Raw genomic sequence first — 20429 nt, 5'->3', positions numbered from 1 at the left:
CGTGAATGGACGCCTTTAACTGACAGGAACGTTCCCGGTGAGACTGCAGGCCCATCCACAAGAGCAAGCCGTCACGCAAGCTACTCAAAAGTATGCTGCGTTACACCCAGATTGTAACTTCTAGAATTCCTTGACGTTTTCGGGTCTCTTGGTTTTCATACTACTTTATTCTCCAAACGTTTGCTGTCAAATTTGGAAATTGGTTTATGTAAAAATATAAACACTTCTACAGAAAAATTGTGGTGAAGATGTTTATGACCTCGCCCCCGCCACCCCCCCCCCCCCCCCCCCCCCGCCTCCCAATTACGCGCCAAGGATGAGTAGACTTCAGTTTACTCTCGGGAGAAGAGGGCAGGGGCAGCCCAGCGAAGGTGAATGACCGCTGCACCCGTTAGATTCTTTGTGTCTGGCAGGTAAAAAGCACGCCTGTCCTGCCGGGGTGGCAGGTGGCTCTGATCTTCCCTCTCGCTCAGACCTACGAGTTGTTCCGCTCAAACAAACCGCCATCTATAGGTAGGAGACTGCAACCGACCTAACGCTATTGTTGTTGTGGTCTTCATTCCAAAGACTTGTTTGATACAGCTCTCCATGCTAGTCTATTCTCTGTAAGTCTCTTCGTCTGTGCATTATTACCGCAACCTACCAGTACATCCATCTGAACCTGCTTGCTATACTCAAGTCTTGGTTTTCCTCCATAATTTTTACCACCCACATTTCCTTATATTACTAATCTGATAATTCCTTGATGCTTCAGAGTGTGTCCCGGCAACTGAACCCTTCTTTTAGTCAAGCTCTGTCACAAATTTCTTTTTTCCGTAGTTCGATTCAGTACCTCATTATTTGTTATTCGATCTACCCATATAACCTTCAGCATTCTTCTGTAGCATCACGTTTCAAAAGCTTGTGCTCTCTTTTTGTCTGAACTGTTTACTGTCGGCGTTTCACTTCCACACAAGGCTACACTCCAGACAAATATCTTCAGAAAAAACTTTGTAACATTTAAATTTATATTTGATGTTAATGAATATTTGTTTTTAAATATACACTTTCCTTGCTGTTGTTAATCTACATTTAATATTCCCTCTGATTTGGCAATCATCAGTTATCCTACAGCCCAAATTGCAAAAGTCATCTACTGCTCGTAGATTCTCATTTTCTAATCTGATTCCCTCAGCATCGCATGATTTAATTCGATTACATTCCGTTACCCTTGTTTTACTTTTGTCGATGTTCATTTTACAATCTCTTTTCAAGACACTACCCATTTAATTCAGCTCAACTTCTGAATTATTTGGCTCCCCCCCGTCGGAGGTTCGAGTCCTCCCTCGGGCATGGGTGTGTGTGTTGTCCTTAGCGTAAGTTAGTTTAAGTTAGGTTAAGTAATGTGTAAACCTAGGGACCGATGATCTCAGCAGTTTGGCCCCATAGTCCTTACCACAAATTTCAAATTTTCTGAATTCTTTGCCATCTCTGACAGAAGTACAACTTCATCGGCAGACCTTATATTTTTTTATTTTATCTCCGTGAATTTGAATTCCCTTTCCACCTTTCTCCTTGGTGTTCTTTACTGCTTGTTCAAAGTACAGAATTAATAACATCAGGTATAGGCTACAACCCTGTCTCATTCCCTTCTCAATTATGGCTTCATTTCCATGTCCTGCGACTCTTGTTACGGCCGTCTGGTTTCTGTACAAGTTGTGAATAGCGTTTCGTTCCCTGTTTTTTACCCCTGTTACCTTCAGAAATACAAGAGAATATTCCAGTCAACATCGTCAAAAGCGTCCTCTAAGTCTACAAATGCTATAAACGCAGGTTTGCTTTTTCTTAACGTATCTTCTAAGAGAATTCATTGGGTCAGTACTGATGGTCCCCTTGTGAGTAGTGGCGCCTACTGTGGTCAAGTAAGTCGCGATTTTGCCTCTTTTCAAATGTGCAATGCGTCAAGATGGGTTTAGTTCATGTTTGAGGTAGTTCTGTGTTGTTTTGCTCGTGTTTTTCGTACCATGACTTGTTCAGAAAACCGTGAACATGAACCGTTATGTCTATTTCAACGTTCTATTTGCTATTTCTTGTACATCTGCGTGATGAGTTTGTTGAGGATATTCCCGTCTTACAATGTTCGTATGGCTACTCACATACGTGCTCTGTTTGACGAACACTCAGCCAGCCTAGTGGATCTTCGATTTGCCCGCTAAATCAGCCCATCTTAATCCCGTAGATGGTTTCTTGGACTATTTGGAACAGTGTGTTAAACGTGACAGTCAAAATCCTCGCTGAACGGTAGCTCTACGGGACCTAATCATCAATGAGTGGTTTCAGGTGTATGTGGCATCCATTCAGAATCTTCCTCGGTGAAATGAGACCATTATCAACGCTAGAGACGTTGTTACGCAGTATTAGCGACACGTCTCCTGGAGGCTGGCTAATATACTGACGGAAAAAAATCGCATCATTAAAAAGTAATTAATATAGAGTAATGAAATTTCGGGAATAGATTTGTCTAGGTATCATACTTCAATGATAAACATTGCAAGATGATAGGTTAATATGATCGCGAGATAAGCCATTGCAAATGTGGAATGCTGTTGTTATTGTGGCCTTCAGTTCTGAGGCTGGTTTGATACAGCTCTCCATGCTACTCTATCCTGTGCAAGCTTCTTCATCTCCCAGTACTTACTGCAACCTACATCCTTCTGAATCTGCTTAGTGTATTCATCTCTTGGTCTCCCTCTACGATTTTTACCCTCCACGCTGCTCTCCAATGCTTAATTTGTGATCCCTTGACGTCTCAGAACATGTCCTACCAACTGGTCTCTTCTTCTTGTCAAGTTGTGCCACAAACTCCTCTTCTCCACGATTCTATTGAATACCTCCTCATTAGTTATGTGATCTACCCATCTAATCTTCAGCATTCTTCTGTAGCACCACATTTCGAAAGCTTCTATTCTCTTCTTGTCCAAACTATTTTTCGCCATGTTTCACTGCCATACATGGCTACACTCCATACAAATACTTTCAGAAACGACTTCCTGACACTTAAATCTATACTCGATGTTAACCAATTTCTCTTCTTCAGAAACGCTTTGCTTGCCATTGACAGTCAACATTTTATATCCACTCTATTTCGACCATCATCAGTTATTTTGCTCCCCAAATAACAAAACTCCTTTACTACTTTAAGTGCCTCATTTCCTAATCTAATTCCCTCAGCATCACCCGACTTAATTCGACTACATTCCATTATCCTCATTTTGCTTTTGTTGATGTTCATCTTATATCCTCCTTTCAAGACACTGTCCAGTCCATTCAATTGCTCTTCCAAGTCCTTTGCTGTCTCTGACAGAATTACAATGTCATCGGCGAACCTCGAAGCTTTTATTTCTTCTCCATGGAATGTTAGTGCGTTAATAACCGGTGCAACCGCCCGAATGTTGAATACTAGCATGCAAACGTTCATGCATTGTGTTGTACAGACGCCGGATGTCAGTTTGTGGGATGGAGAGTATGCTTGTTGCACCTGGTCAGTCAACAGAGGGGCGGTTAATGCTTTTTGTGGATGACGGTGGAGCTGTCATCCGATGATGTTCCATATGTGCTCGATTGGAGACATATCTGGTGATCGTGTAGGCCAAGGCAACATGTCTACACTCTGTAGAACATGTTGGGTTATAATAGCAGTAGGTTATCCTTTTGGAGAGCCCCCCTGGCATGCAGCTCATGAATGGCGGCACAACAGGTCGAATCTCTAGACTGACATACAAGTTTGCAGTCAGTCAATCAGGGTGCGTGGGATAACCACGGGAGTACTCCTGCTGTCATACGAAATCGCACCCCAGACCGTAACTCTAACAAGGGGAGGCCACGACGTTTGGAACGCGGATTTACCGTAAATTTCATACACTCGTAGTACCCCATGAGGACAACAAAATGTGTAAGCAGTAGCGCGTACTTCTCAAGCGTTACCGAGAAAATCGCAAGATAATTTCAGTCGTCAAATATATACCTGTGCGTAGCTATTTTTACCATGAAGCGGGTGCAGCCCAGTGGTGCCGGCACGGTAGCTCAGCGTGTTCGGTCAGAGCGTTAGCTACCCTTTCTAATAAAAATAAATAAATAAATAAATAAAATCTGAGCGAACGGATGTCATCGGACGACCGCCCTGAACAAATTCAACGAACAATATAGAACAATCTTTTTTTTTAAAAAAAAAAAAGTGGTTGGCGTTTAAGCGTCTGGATCGAGTTCCGTTCGTCAGTTTTTTTTATTTTCAACACAGTCATTTTCTATACTATTTATATTACAATTGATATAATGGGAAAAATACGTGTAATCGGATGAACTTTTATTAAATTTATTTGGCAGTCTACTACTTTTTATTATTACAAATAACATAATATTCATAACTATCGACTAGTAAACGACCAAACGCATGAAGTGATACTGAAAATGTATGCTTGTCCCTGTCTTCAAAACTGTTCGTATTTAATCGAAAGAGCACGAGAAATTGCTTCTCGGAAGGCGCTATTAAAATACACTCGATACTGCATAACCAACTATCAGCGCCGAATTTTAAGGAAATACTGCGTTATGCATGGTTTGCTTCCAAATTATCGTCTGAGAGGTTTTTGAAAATGTTAACGAGGTTTGTTTTTCCACGGAAAACGTCAAAAGACCTTGCGTATGCGGAAACATAACATTTATTCAACGCAGCTGGTGCCGTTTAACTTTGTTTTCCGTGTTTTTACGAAAAATACCATCCTGCAACTTGTACTCGTAATGTCGAAAGCGACGATTAATTGTACATCTTTCGAAAGCCGTCTGTGCCGGTCAAAACTTGGAGGTAACAAGTCGTTTCGGGCTCCTTCCAGGTATAAGGGATTTCTCAAATCACGGACAAGGATACATTTTCAGCATCACTTTATGCGTTTGGTCGTTTACTAGTCCATAGTTATGAATATTACATTATTTGTGATAATAAAAATTAGTAGACTGCCAAATAACATTGTAAATTTAATAAAAATTCATCCGATTACACGTATTTTCCTCATTATATCAATTGTTATATAAATAGTACAGAAAATGCCTGTGTTGAAATAAAAGAAAAACAGACGAACGGGACTCGATCCACTGATTACGGGCCTTGAACGCTGACGACTCGGCTGCCGCCGCTTCATGGTAAAAATAGCCACGCACAGGTATATATTTGACGACAGGAATTATCTTGCGATTTTCTCAATAACGCTTGAGAAGTACGCGCTACTGCTTACACATTTTGTTGTCCTCGTGGAGTACTACGAGTGTACGAAGTTTGCAGTAAATCCAAACGTCGTGGCCTCCCCTTGTAAGTGTAGGTACAGCGTGTCTACCACGCAGACAGGTTGGTTTCAGGCGCTCAACTGGCCTCTGTGTAACCGACACACAGCCATCACTGGCACCGAGGCACCAAACGCCTTTTAAAAAAAAATTAAAAAAAATAAATAAATAAAAAAAAAAGAAACACGACACACCTCCATCCTCCCCCTCAATGCGTTCTCGCTTGCCACCACTGAAGTCGGAAATTTCTGTGATTTGGGGTCAGTGGAATGCACGCTACAGGGCATCTGGCTCGGAGCTGTCCTTGAAGCAACCGATTTGTAACAGTTCGTTTTGTCACCGTGGTGCCAACTGCTGCTCATACAGCAGCAGATGCAGTACGATGCGCCAAAGCCATATGCCGAACACGATGGTCTTCCCTCCCGGTAATACCAGGTGACCGTCTGGAACCAGGTCTTCTTTTGACCGTACTTCCTCGTGACCATCTCTGCCAGCAGTCATGTACAGTGGCTAGATTCCTGCCAAGTCTTCCTGCAGTATCGCAGAAGGAAAATTCAGCTTCTCGTAGCCTATTGCACGACCTCGTTCAAACTCAGTGAGATGCTGATAATGGAGTCTTCGTCGCCTTAAAGGCATTCTTGACTAACATCTACTCACGACCTCCAATCTCAAAGATAACTTATGCTATCGTTACAGCAGTATTTAAAGCAAACCTGATTTGAATCCTCATAGTGGCGCTACTAGCACCACTCTTATGAGTAGACATCACCTTTCAGATGTAGAAACACGCCTACCAACTTTCGTTTACTGCGCACAACTCCTTCTTGGGGTTGCGATTTTTGCCCGCATCTCGTGGTCGTGCGGTAGCGTTGTCGCTTCCCACGCCCGGGTTCCCGGGTTCCATTCCCGGCGGGGTCAGGGATTTTCTCTGCCTCGTGATGGCTGGGTGTTGTGTGATGTTCTTAGGTTAGTTAGGTTTAAGTAGTTCTAAGTTCTAGGGGACTGATGACCATAGATGTTAAGTCCCATAGTGCTCAGAGCCATTTGAACCATTTTTTTGTTGCGATTTTCTCCTTCAGTATATTGTATCCCGTGTGCCTGTGACGTTTCCGTTAGTAACGGAGGTTCTCCATCCACGAGTTGACTGAGTGAGTAGACACTAAAATTTCGTTGCTTCTGTTTCCGGTGCGGAAAGCAATCAGACTGTACGCGGTTCATGTGCGGAACGGAAGGCGGATTACGGGCGGTGAGTCAGGAGGCTGGGAACGGTACACCGTCTACGGCTGCGTCCCATTTCCCAGCCGGCCAGAACAGTTACAGCAGAACGCCAATCTCGGAAGGCCCCTCACGCGTTGCTCTCCACTTCCTCACACGCCTCCTGCGCTGCTGCCGCATAATAACACCTTTCACGTTCATTTGTCTTCATCATCGTCAAGTCCTTGTCTTTTTTACAATGGTGTAAAATGTGGATGTTCTTTATTAAAATGATTACCATTCACATGAACAATGAATGGCAAACGTCTGTCCAACCAAACCATTTTGATCTTCTAAAACGGAAGCATAATAATTCCTGGATTGTTCTATTGAGAACTAAAAAAGTGAAGGTGTTCAGCAGACGGGAAACAAATTAAAACAACTTTTTTTCATGAATGTATGAATGCGGAATGATTTTAAGTTTAAATTCAGACCTCTTAATAGAAATAACATTGCTGCTGGTGTTAGCTATTACTCTCACTCACGTTAGTTAGCACGCCGCTTCCAGGATTGGGGGAGGTGAGCCGGCTACGGATCGAGTCCGCCCGACTGATTTAACGACGAGGGCCGATGTGTCGTCCAACTTGGGTGTGGTTTTTAGGCCGTTCCCACATCCGGCAGGTGGTGTCTGCGTCCCGCCTCAGTTGCACGATTCGCAAACATTTAGAAAACGTCCGCATACTTTCACATGGGAGGTGACGACATGAAAGGATCCGGCCACCCTCGGCCACTAACATTGCGAAATGCAATAATTAACAAGCCTCGTATAGATACGGGATAAAGATCAGGAAAAAGAAAAGAAGGTGCAGTTGGTGTTCGTCACACGGTTATAATGATAGTGCCACTTCCTTAGCTGCCACTTCCCATTGGTTGTTTGTGTTGGTACAGCTTCCGTGACCGTGAAAAGTATTCTTATACTTAAATATTTTGCTTTTTTGGGGGGAGCAATCTTTCTGCCAATAAGCTCACAAGCTGCGTACGTGGGTCATGGACCTAAATGAATTTTTACGTGAAACACAAGTAACTGTAGACACATTGCGTCAGTAGAACCTAATCTCTAGTAGTTGCTCATTTTTGGCACGCAAAATAAATATGGTCACATTAACAGGTCTCCCCCAGCTGATTTTGTTTCGCTTCAGAACGTATATCGGGTCAAAGTATAGTTACATATAGACCTTTTGGCATCATTGTTCCACAAGTATAACTTCTTGTGATAACATAAATTTGTAAATAAGATTAGAAAACTCTGATTCAGTGATGTTAATTTCTCATTATAAGTACAAAATCCTAGAAATATATTAATTATATATCAATATATTAATTATTTATTAACGCATCAAAATAAGTACAGTATTAAACACTGGTACGGGTTCTACGGCCTCATAAGTAATCGTATACTTTCGAACCAACTGAAAATTGTTCCGCCAGATCCAAGCGTAAAATCAATAGTAGTTCAACATAGTCTGTAATCAAAGACTGCAAACTTTCATAAGTTTACATGATGCAATTCAGTGAACAGCAGTGAAATGTCATGGATTTGATGAGACACACTAAGTCTCTATATAAATTCAGTCTATTAAATAATAGATTTGTCAACGATTTGCATCCCACGTAGCCTAATATACTCTGCTGAATTTCTGCAGCACCATTCTAAAAGATCTGCTTTCAGTATAAGACACAATAAAAACTTTTTGCCTCATTTGATTTGTCCACGATGCATAATGACTTATTTTGTAGATTTATGTGTGATCTGTCTGTTGGATATAGCAAACCGAGCGCTTGACAACGAAATCACAGATTGTGAGCCGATATCGCCTTTCTGTTTAGTTCTTGGTTCAAATGGCTCTGAGCTCTATGGGACTTAACATCTGTGGCCATCAGTCCCCTAGAACTTAGAACTACTTAAACCTAACTAACCTAAGGACATCACACACATCCATGCCCGAGGCAGGATTCGAACCTGCGACCGTAGCAGTCGCGCGGTTCCGGACTGAGCGCCTGAACCGCTAGACCACCGCGGCCGGCGTTTAGTTCTTCATCGATAGATCCGTTAATACTTACATACGTCTTGGTCACTTGAAATAGCGTTTTATTCTTGAATTTACATAACACGGGTAACTTTATTTTTGTTTAGGCAATATGAAACGTTACAGTTCAATTGATTTTAAAACCTTTGTAAACGCTAACGTGTATTTATGTTTGCACAACAACATTTAGCAGCCAAACCGTAAGAGAATGGGAACACCTTGTAAGTGTGCGAATGTATTCGTTCCCTTTAGCCGCTTAATTTGTCCTTATTATATAGCCTTCAACATTACATGACGTGCATAGACATCTAAACGCGCACACCTCCAAAAACATACCAACAAACTGTCGGATACCTGATACGCAGAATCAGTGATGTATTTCGTTCAAAAGACGGACAAACAAGCTATGAAGCAATCGATTATAATGTTTTGGGTCATCAGTGTATTTTTCAAGAATGCATACCTTCAGCTGCGGACGCCCATAATATAAAGTTCGCTGTTATTTATTGAGTTGTTGAAACTTCTCGGCAGATTAAAACTGTGTGCCGGACCGAGACTCGAACTCGGGACCTTTGCCTTTCGCGGGCAAGTGCTCTACCAACTGAGCTACCCAAGCACGGCTCACGCCCCGTCCTCACACTTGCCCACGAAAGGCAAAGGTCCCGAGTTCGAGTCTCGGTCTGGCACACAGTTTTAATCTGCCAGGAAGTTTCAAATCAGCGCACACTCCGCTGCAGAGTGGAAATTCTCATTCTATTGAATTGTTGAACTCACCAGGCGACGGTGAACCTGCTGCCTCTACGAGGGTCCAGGTAACCAGGGAAACGCTGCCAGAGGATGCGGTGGCAGGCGAGGCGGTGGTTGCATTTCTCTCAGAGCCCTGGGAAGCGCTCCACACCGTCTGCTGCGTCGTCACACCGCTGGCCGCCAAGGTCGAACTTGCCACAGACTCCGTCGCATTCGTCATAGTTGGCGACGCTGAAGTGGGAGAGACCGTTGTCGTCGTTTGAGGGACTTGGCTGCTCGTCGTAGGCTGCTCGCTGGCCGCACTCGTCGTCGCATACGTGGTGGCCGGTTTGGTGACGGGTTTGGGAGACGGCTCAGTGGCCGGCTTATTAGTGGGCTTCGTGGATGGCTTGGGGGTTGGCCTGGAGGTCGGCTTGGAGGTCGGCCTGGTTGTTGGCCTAGTATTTGGCCTAGTGGTTGGCTTGGTAGTGGGTTTACTAGTTGGTTTAGTAGTGGGCTTGGTAGTCGGCTTTGTGTAGGGCCCGGTGGACGACTGTGACGGTTTGACCGATACCGCCGGTTTCGTCGCGCTCGGAGTCGTCGGCTTGGCGGAAGTCGGCTTAAAGACGGGAGGCTTCCTAGTGGGCTTCTTGGTGGGCGGCCGCGCTGTCGTGCTGCCAGAGGGCTTCGGTTTGACCGTCGGTCTGCTACTCGTCGGCTTCGTCGGCTTCCTCGGCGTCGTCGTCGTCTGTGTCCTTTCTGTGGTCATAGACGTGGGTTTGGACGTCGTCGCCTCTGCCGTCGTCGTCGTCGTTCCCCTCGTCGCGTCGGTTGTGGCGATGGCAGACGCGGCCGATGCCGCGACTCCTTCGGTGGCAAGAGTGGTGGTGGTGGCGGCCGGAGGCTCGGTGGTGGTGGGCCGGTACAGTACCGACGGCGGCAGGTCGCCGTCCAAGCGGCAGCAGCTGCCGAAGTAGAAGCGGTCGATGCACGTGCCGAGGTGCGTACCGTTCGCCTTGAGGCAAGAGTACGCAAACATGCACGTGCCCGTCTCCCCCGTGCGCCTGCTCACGCAAGGCAGCTGCCGAATGTTGCGACCAGAACCTGCAATCAGACAGGCAAGACTTTCCTCAAAATGCATTTCATTGCAATTGAAATGAAATTATTATAACAAAACGAAGTCGTACGACTTAAAACTCTTATGGATATTTTGAACATTCCATAAATTTTACATTTTATCTCGAAAGGGGTTCCGCAGTGGCAGGATAGGGGAGCTACTAGGTTCAAATCGTAAGTCAGCCCTACCGGTTTTGGTAACCCTAAATCAATCGAGGCATGTTCAAAGACGATCCCATTCGCAAGTCCACGATAGATTCTGTCCCTAGCCGTTGTTAAAACCGAGTTAACATCCCGTTTATTAACAAACTATCAGCGATTCTGTGATGTTAATGCTATGTATCACGAAACAGAACTGGCTGTAAAATGTTGCTTCCTGGTATATGTTTGTCATAGTGGTCTAATCAATGGTATACACATGACGACTAGCAATACATCCACATTTTCACTTGTGCTTCGCAGCTGAACGTGAGGTATGTGACAGACGATACCGAGTGTACCAGTTTGAGTACCATCCCTCCTTCTCCTCCTCCCTTTGTGACATCAGAATGCTGTTCAGGAAAGGATTCTCCCTGTATGGCTCTTTCTTAGTTCGAAATTCTTGATTTTACTGTAGTGGCTGTGAACATTATGTGGATGAGAAAGTAGGTGCGACCTCGTAACTTTAAGACCTGTCCTTTTCGTGATGTTCAATGTATGTTTTAGAGTCTCCCAGCAGTAATGATAATGAGCGTATGGCATTGGCGGCCGGGAGAACCCTCGCGGGGCGGTTCGGCCGCCGCTCCACAAGTGCTTTAACGCCACAACACCCAGTCATCTCGAGGCAGAGAAAATCCCTGACCCCGCCGGGAATCGAACCCGGGACCCCGCTCGCGTGAAGCGAGAACGCTACCGCAAGACCACGAGCCGCGGACTCTCCCAGCCGTAATTCAGCCGTTGTTAACGTTAGGCTTACTTTTCTCGTCTCAATCTACACTCCTGGAAATGGAAAAAAGAACACATTGACACCGGTGTGTCAGACCCACCATACTTGCTCCGGACACTGCGAGAGGGCTGTACAAGCAATGATCACACGCACGGCACAGCGGACACACCAGGAATCGCGGTGTTGGCCGTCGAATGGCGCTAGCTGCGCAGCATTTGTGCACCGCCACCGTCAGCCAGTTTGCCGTGGCATACGGAGCTCCATCGCAGTCTTTAACACTGGTAGCATGCCGCGACAGCGTGGACGTGAACCGTATGTGTAGTTGACGGACTTTGAGCGAGGGCGTATAGTGGGCATGCGGGAGGCCGGGTGGACGTACCGCCGAATTGCTCAACACGTGGGGCGTGAGGTCTCCACAGTACATCGATGTTGTCGCCAGTGGTCGGCGGAAGGTGCACGTGCCCGTCGACCTGGGACCGGACCGCAGCGACGCACGGATGCACGCCAAGACCGTAGGATCCTACGCAGTGCCGTAGGGGACCGCACCGCCACTTCCCAGCAAATTAGGGACACTGTTGCTCCTGGGGTATCGGCGAGGACCATTCGCAACCGTCTCCATGAAGCTGGGCTACGGTCCCGCACACCGTTAGGCCGTCTTCCGCTCACGCCCCAACATCGTGCAGCCCGCCTCCAGTGGTGTCGCGACAGGCGTGAATCGAGGGACGAATGGAGACGTGTCGTCTTCAGCGATGAGAGTCGCTTCTGCCTTGGTGCCAATGATGGTCGTATTCGTGTTTGGCGCCGTGCAGGTGAGCGCCACAATCAGGACTGCATACGACCGAGGCACACAGGGCCAACACCCGGCATCATGGTGTGGGGAGCGATCTCCTACACTGGCCGTACACCACTGGTGATCGTCGAGGGGACACTGAATAGTGCACGGTACATCCAAACCGTCATCGAACCCATCGTTCTACCATTCCTAGACCGGCAAGGGAACTTGCTGTTCCAACAGGACAATGCACGTCCGCATGTATCCCGTGCCACCCAACGTGCTCTAGAAGGTGTAAGTCAACTACCCTGGCCAGCAAGATCTCCGGATCTGTCCCCCATTGAGCATGTTTGGGACTGGATGAAGCGTCGTCTCACGCGGTCTGCACGTCCAGCACGAACGCTGGTCCAACTGAGGCGCCAGGTGGAAATGGCATGGCAAGCCGTTCCACAGGACTACATCCAGCATCTCTACGATCGTCTCCATGGGAGAATAGCAGCCTGCATTGCTGCGAAAGGTGGATATACACTGTACTAGTGCCGACATTGTGCATGCTCTGTTACCTGTGTCTATGTGCCTGTGGTTCTGTCAGTGTGATCATGTGATGTATCTGACCCCAGGAATGTGTCAATAAAGTTTCCCCTTCCTGGGACAATGAATTCACGGTGTTCTTATTTCAATTTCCAGGAGTGTATTTCTGTTTCCTTTCATCTAATCTGTTCATCTTACCATATTATTTTTTTGTTCTTCTCTAGTCCTGTCTACTTCTCCTCCAGATTTCATTTTGTTTGTACTCCTGCCATACATTTCTGTTAGGTGTCATTGCTCACATTTGAAAAGACGTAACACGGAAATTACTTAACACAGCATTAACTAGACTGACAATCTGAAATAAAGTATCATATATTCATTACTGTATAATCACTATTATTATTATTGTTATTATGTACTGATCACACAGTATTCATATTACAATGAATAATTCGTCTATTAGTATTAATAATACTAATATTGTGTACTGCTCATATGCTACACATATTGTAATGTTAACTTACTAAGGAGGTCCTGCTAGGTGAAATATAGACAAATAATTAAATAATTTATGGAGTATATCTGTAATACGTATGATCTAACTACCCACAGTCGTGAGAATTACGCAGCTCATATTGGGACCCTCTCTCATTTGCTTAACCTTTCTTGGTTACATACGGGACATACAAACAATATGTATAAATATACTGAATGAAAAAAAGAAGACAGTTTACAGTTTAAGATATGTCGACAAAGAAATCATTAGAGACGATGCAGGAGGGCCATAAGCTTCATATGTAGAAGTTTGGGAAAATAAATCGATCTTAGCCTTGTTGAAGGAATCAACCGCGCATTGGCTTCTGTTGAGGGACTGACAAGAGTTTTACAAAAATCCCCCTTCGTAAATGGATTACGCTGTTTAATAGTTCTTCAAGATCATCTCAGTCTGGCAGCTGCTTTCCATACAACAATTTTAGTGATCTAACGGTGTTGCGAACGACGATATCTAAATACGTAGTCGTTGCGATCGACTCTAATATCTCATCGCGTAATAAGTCAGTGTAGGATCGTTTCCCTTGTTTACGGATGCTACAATACATTTACTATTATTCAAAATCATCTACCAGTCTTGTTGTAAATCCGCCCTCATAAGAAGGCGAAGCGGATACCCGATCTAGCATAGGTGTCGCAGAAGTATAAGAACGAAAGGATAAAATGATTTAAAAAAGGGGAGCAAAGAGTGGTATCACTAGAAGTGACTACAGTTCAGTTTTTCACTGTGAGTTGTCACAGAAATGGGTGTAGTGAACTGATTATAAAGTTAGAAATACAATTTGACTTGAGAAAGGCCAACTTTATCGATGTGAAAGACATATTTCTCCGCCTGGAAACCATGCGCTTGCTCATAACACAGACACAAATGCACAGGATGTTGCCATAGCAATACAAATAGCAATGACTGTTATTAGGCACCATCGATCGAGCAGATTAACTCGGTGGATGGCAGGCCTTTAAAGACCATGAAGATCCCTACTGCGGAAGAATGAGTTCGTTGACTGGAAAGATACAGAAATCTTACTTGTAGGTTAAACATTAATCTATCAATGGAGAATCTGTTCCCAGATTACATTAGAACGCTGATAATGTCAACAAAGGTGCCTATATAACTATTATACGGAACATTTGAAAGTGATCGAGTAATGTGTCGTTTTGCGAAGGAGGATGTACGGAATGAAATACAGAATCTAAAAAGAAAGACATCACCTGAACCGGATAGTATTCCAACATAAATACTACAAGCTTTTCACATATAGATAAGTCCATACCTCTGTCGGCTATTAATGCAAGTTTGCCACAGGGGAGAATACAAAAAATTCTACGAAAGACAAACATGGTTATTTTAGAAAAGATGAGGTAAAACATCTTTTAGCTACAAAGTGAATTTGTCTCCTAGACATCTTAGCGAAAGTGTTGGAAAAACTATTATGCAGCACGCTGCAAGAGCAAAAACTACTTTATTAACGTAGTCATAATGAGTTTTTTTCTAGAAAAGAGAAGCCGATTGAGAACGCTGTCAACGAGGCAATAACTTAAGCAATAACCGCTCCATGTAACTACGTGGCGGTCGAACACTGATGGGCCAAACCACTATGACCACTGCCCAGCGCGAGGTTGAATGCCTCCTGATGATACTGCGGGTACATGACGACACAAGGAAAGAATGTAAGCGAGAGAGACGAATGGACAGTCACTGTAGCGAAAGTATGGGCCGCACATGCGGTAATCAACAGATATCAGCGGTTTTGACAAGGGGCACATTGTTGTGACGCTGCGGCTGGAATCTAGAATCTCCGAAACATCTACATCTACATCATACTCCGCAAGCCACCTAATGGTGTGTGGCGGAGGGTACTCTCGGTACTGCTATCTGATCCCTCCAACCCTGTTCCACTCGCGAATAGCGCGTGGGAAGAATGATTGTCTGTAAGCCTCTGTATAGGCTCTAATTTCTCGAATTTTCTCCTTGTGGCCAATACGCGAGATATACCGGGTGATCAAAAAGTCAGTATAAATTTGAAAACTGAATAAATCACTGAATAATGAAGATAGAGAGGTACAAATTGACACACATGCTTGGAATGACATGTGGTTTTATTAGAAACAAAAAAAAAAAAAAAAAAATACAAAAGTTCACAAAATGTCCGACAGATGGCGCTTCATCTGATCAGAATAGCAATAATTAGCGTAACAAATTAAGACAAAGCAAAGATGATGTTCTTTACAGGAAATGCTCAATACGTCCACCACCATTCCTCTACAATAGCTGTAGTCGAGGAATAATGTTGTGAACAGCACTGTAAAGCATGTCCGGAGCTATGGTGAGGCATTGGCATCGGATGTTGTCTTTCAGCATCCCTAGAGATGTCGGTCGATCACGATACACTTGCGACTTCATGTAACCCCAAAGCCAATAATCGCACGGACTGAGGTCTGGGGACCTGGGAGGCCAAGCATGACGAAAGTGGCGGCTGAGCACACGATCATCACCAAACGACGCCCGCAAGAGATCTTCCACGCGTCTAGCATCCTGCATAAACATCGTACGTTCCAGCAGGTGTATATCAGCCAGGCTGGGGATGATGCGATTCTGTAACATATCGGCGTACCTCTCACCCGTCACGGTAGCAGTTTTGGTGTCCAGCGCCATCTTTCGGACATTTTGTACCTTTGTTTTCATTTGGTTCTAATAAAACCCCATGTCATTCCAAGCATGTGTGTCAATTTTTACCTCTCTATCTACATTATTCCGTGGTTTATTACGTTTTCAAATTTATACTGACTTTAGGATTACCCGGTATGTGAGGGAGAAGTAATATGGTTCATATGGTTCAAATAGCTCTGAGCACTATAGGACTTAACATCTGTGGTCATCAGTCCCCTAGAACTTAGAACTACTTAAACCTAACTAACCTAAGGACATCACACACATCCATGCCCGAGGCAGGATTCGAACCTGCGACCGTAGCAGTCGCGCGGTTCCAGACTGAGCGCCGAGAACGGATAGACCATCGCGGCTGGCGGAAGTAATATGTTGTCCGTCTTCCCCTGAAAAGTGCTGTCCCGAAATTTCAGTAGTAAATCTCTCCGTGGTGCACGCCTCTCTTGTAACGTCTGCCAGTGGAGTTCGTTTAGCATCTCCGTAACGCTCTCTCGCCAGATAAACGATCCAGTGACGAAACGCGCCGCTCTTCGTTGGATCTTCTCTATCTCTTCTATCAGTCCTACCTGGTAAGGATCCCAGATAGATGAACAATACTCAAGAATCGGGAGGACAAGAGCCTTGTAAGCCACTTCTTTCGTGGATGAGTTACAATTCCTTAAGATTCTTCCGATGAATCTGAGTCTGGTGTCTGCTTTTCCCACTATCTGTTTTATGTGGTCATTCCACTTAAGGTCGCTCTGGATAATTACTCCTCGATATTTTATGGCAGACGTTGTCTCCAGCTGTTTGTCATCAATACTGTAGCTGTAAAGTAGTGGATTTCTTTTCCTACGTATGCGCAATATGTTACATTTATTCACGTTCAGGGTCAACTGCTAGTCTGCACCTTTCATCAGTCCTCTGCACGTCGTTCTGAAAATTCTTACGGTCTTCTGGCGTTGCTGCTTTGGTGTAGACAACTGCATCATCTGCGAATAACCTTAAAGAGCATCCGACGCTTTCTACTAGATCATTTGCATATACACATAAACAGCAACGGTCCTATCACATTTCCCTGTGGTACTCCGGATATTACCTTTACATCTGTCGATTTAGTTCCGTTAAGAGCGACGTGTAGATTGCTATCTGTAAGAAAGTCTTGAATCCAATCGCAAGTCTGCTCCGATACTCCGTAAACTCGTATTTTTTTCATTAAGCGGCTATGTGGGACGGTGCCAAATGCCTTACTGAAATCAAGGAACACGGCCTCAACCTGAGCACCGTTGTCCACTGCGATGTGGATCTCATGGAGGAACAGAGCGAGCTGAGTTTCGCAGGATCTCTGTTTCCGGAATCCATGCTGATTTTTATAGAGGAGATGTTCATTTTCCAAAAACGTCCTGATTCTTGAGCATGGAACGTGTTCCATAATTCTACGACAGATTGACGTCAACGATACAGGTCTATACTTGTGTGGATCTGTCTTACGGCCTTTCTTAAAAAAACGGGAATAACCTGCGCTTTTTCCAGTCTTAGGTACCTTTCGTTGCTCAAGGGATCTGGTAAATTACTGCTAGAAGAGGAGCAAGTTCTTTCGCGTAATCTTTGTATAATCTTATAGGTATTTCATCTGACCCTGACGCCTTTGCACTACTAAGTGATTGTAGCTAATTTTCAATTCCGCCGATCGATTATCTCAACATCTGCCATTTCAACGTTCGTACGACGATTGAAAGGAAGAACAGTGTTACGATCTTCCGCGGTGAAACATCTCGGAAGTCCGAATTCAGTGTTTCGGCCTTCTCTCTGTTATCTTCCGTTTCTGTGCTGGTGTGGTGGCTAAGAGACGATTTTGGCCCACTTACTAATTTTACATACGACCAAAATCTCTTAGGGTTTTTACTCACGTCGATTGACGTCTTACTTTCAAAATCATTGAACGCTTTTCTCATTGCTCTTCTTACGCTCATTTTCGCTTCGTTCAGCTTTTGTTTGTCAGCTAGGTTTTTACTTCTCTTGAATCTGAGTTGAAGTGCTCCTCGTTTACGTAGCGCTTTTCTAACACGGCTATTAAACCATGGTGGATCCTTCCCATCCCTTAAAACCTTTCTCGGAACATACTTGGCAAGGGCGTATTGAAGAATGCCTTTCATTTTTTTCCATTTATTCTACACATCTTCGTCCTCTTCACCGAATATTTGATGCTGACTGCTGAGATATTCTGAACTTTGTATGCTGTCACCCCTGCTGAGCGAATGTATTTTCCTACGTTTCTTAACATTCCTTGTAGGACCCGTCGTCATAGATGCTGTCACAACCTTATGATCCTATACGTTAAGTGATTCGATAAGTTCAGGTCTGTTAGTTACCAGGAGGTCTAAGACGTTACTACCACGCGTTGGTTCTCTAACTATCTGCTCAAGGTAATTTTTGGACAATACATCCAGAACAATTACACACGAATCCCTGTCTCTGGTACCAGTTTTGATGGCATAAGACTCCTAATCTATACCTGGCAAGTTGAAGTCACCCCCTATTACAATGGTATGATCAGGAAAAAAATGGCAAACTGGTCACCTGTGGGCGTACTACTGTTTTGAGCACCTATGGAAAGTGGTTGAAGGGTGGTGAAATAACGAGAAGCCCATATGATACTGGTCGACCATGTCTCATCACAAAACATAGAGGTCACAGGATCCTCCACTGTGTAATCCAGGGTAGGCAGATCTGACGACAGAGTACAAAGTTGGTGCAAGCACAAGTCTTTCGGAAAACACCGTTTAAAGGCCATTGTTGAACATGGAGCTCCACATCACACGACCCCTATGTGTTCCTGTGTTGACCCAACGACATCGTCAGTTATGATTGCGGTGGGCACAGCATCACTGAGTTTTCACCCTGAATCAATAGAAACGTTTCTCCTGCCAAATGAATCGGGTTTCTTCTTACACCTGGTCGATGATTGGGTCCTTGTACGCAGTCATCCAGGCAAATGGTTGCACGGAACATGCACCGCTCCACAGATGCAGGCCAGTGAGGGCACAGTTATGCTGGCAGCCAAGGTGCTGGAAGTCGGTATCCATCTTCTCTGTTCATACCTGTCTTCTCTGTTTATGAATAAAGAAGACAGGTACTGACTTCAAGTGTCTTGGCTGCCAGCAGAAACAGCTTTGCAGAGGGACAGCTCTCGCAAAGCAACAGGCGGGCGATAGGCCACAGCAGCAGAGGATACACAGAGTATTGACACACCCTAGTCGATAATAGGCAGTTAGTAAATAACGCTACGCTGCAGTCGCCACTCAGTTTGCTATTCGCTGATTTGGTTCAAATAGCTCTGAGCACTATGGGACTCAACTGCTGTGGTCATAAGTCCCCTAGAACTTAGAACTACTTAAACCTAACTAACCTAAGGACATCACACACATCCATGCCCGAGGCAGGATTCGAACCTGCGACCGTAGCAGTCGCACGGTTCCGGACTGCGCGCCTAGAACCGCGACACCACCGCGGCCGGCGTATTCGCTGATTTCCACCAATGGCAAGCAGTAAAGGAAACTCCAATGGAAGACTCCTATTTCCGCTGATGACAACATGCAATGCAAAGACCAATAAAAGAACACGTAATACCCTTCCTACTCACCCTCATATCCAATGGAAACACTCCTCCATAGTATATAAGTAAGCAAACCAGTGCTCATTCAGGAGTTAGCAATACAACCTGAGGAAGGCGTCTTTCAATAGTCGTCGAAATGCCGGAATTTTATGGTTGACAATGTGGCCAAAAACCCAGAAGATCTTTATTGGCCGGCCGGTATGGCCGAGTGGTTCTAGGCGCCTCAGTCTGGAACCGCGAAATCGCTACAGTCGCAGGTTCGAATCCTGCCTTGGGCATGGATGTGTGTGATGTCCTTAGGTTAGTTAGGTTTAAGTAGTTCTAAGTTCTAGGGGACTGATGACCTCAGATGTTAAGTCCCATAGAGCCCAGAGCCATTTGAACCATTTGAACTTTATTGACTGTCCATCCAGAGTGTTCACCATGAGGTCCGGAGTCCTACTGACCTAGTACACAATACTTCCACCAGAGGGTGCTGTCACCCCATCGCAGTCTGGGGAAAAATGGCATGAAAAGGACTCAGTATGTGTCCTGCTGCTTGGGAGAGGATGAAGTGTACTTTATTTGTTTTGGAACAATTTAGCTAGGGATGGATTTCATTTAGTTTATTTATTACGCTGATACAAAACTCTCGCCCTGACATGTCTGGGATCACACTACATCGGCTACAGACCTGCGAACTACTCGTAAATCACCGAAATAATGCAGTACACTGGTGTACAAAAATGTAAACAACTCGTAAATTGTCAAAATATTGCATGTAAACGCTCTGCAAACACGCTCACTAATTGTAAACTGTCGAAATAATGCATTACACAGCAGGTAGCCCAACTGAACTTTTTTCCCATCAAAATTTGTACTTCCCACCATGATGTCATTGCGTCATTGCCACATCTATCGCCGCCATCTTGAATAAATTTGGCAACAATGCAATGTGGGATGATGCCCCT

At 44.8% G+C, this 20429-nt stretch overlaps 1 protein-coding gene across 2 annotated transcripts in view; it reads right to left on the bottom strand.

Moving 5' to 3' along the window:
* LOC124555578 (serine proteinase stubble) overlaps nucleotides 1–20429 on the bottom strand; it is a 232008-nt gene that overhangs the window by 56412 nt on the left and 155167 nt on the right. For both annotated transcript variants that reach the window (XM_047129542.1, XM_047129543.1), the window contains exon 3: nucleotides 9369–10424. In XM_047129542.1, the coding sequence (XP_046985498.1) occupies nucleotides 9369–10424 (1056 nt within the window). The remainder of the gene's footprint in view (nucleotides 1–9368; nucleotides 10425–20429) is intronic.

The sequence above is a fragment of the Schistocerca americana genome, chromosome X, assembly GCF_021461395.2.
Source record: "Schistocerca americana isolate TAMUIC-IGC-003095 chromosome X, iqSchAmer2.1, whole genome shotgun sequence".
In the NCBI taxonomy this organism is placed as follows: Eukaryota; Metazoa; Arthropoda; class Insecta; order Orthoptera; family Acrididae; genus Schistocerca; species Schistocerca americana.
Note: the sequence above shows the minus strand (reverse complement) of the source record. Positions and strands in the feature narration are given on the sequence as shown.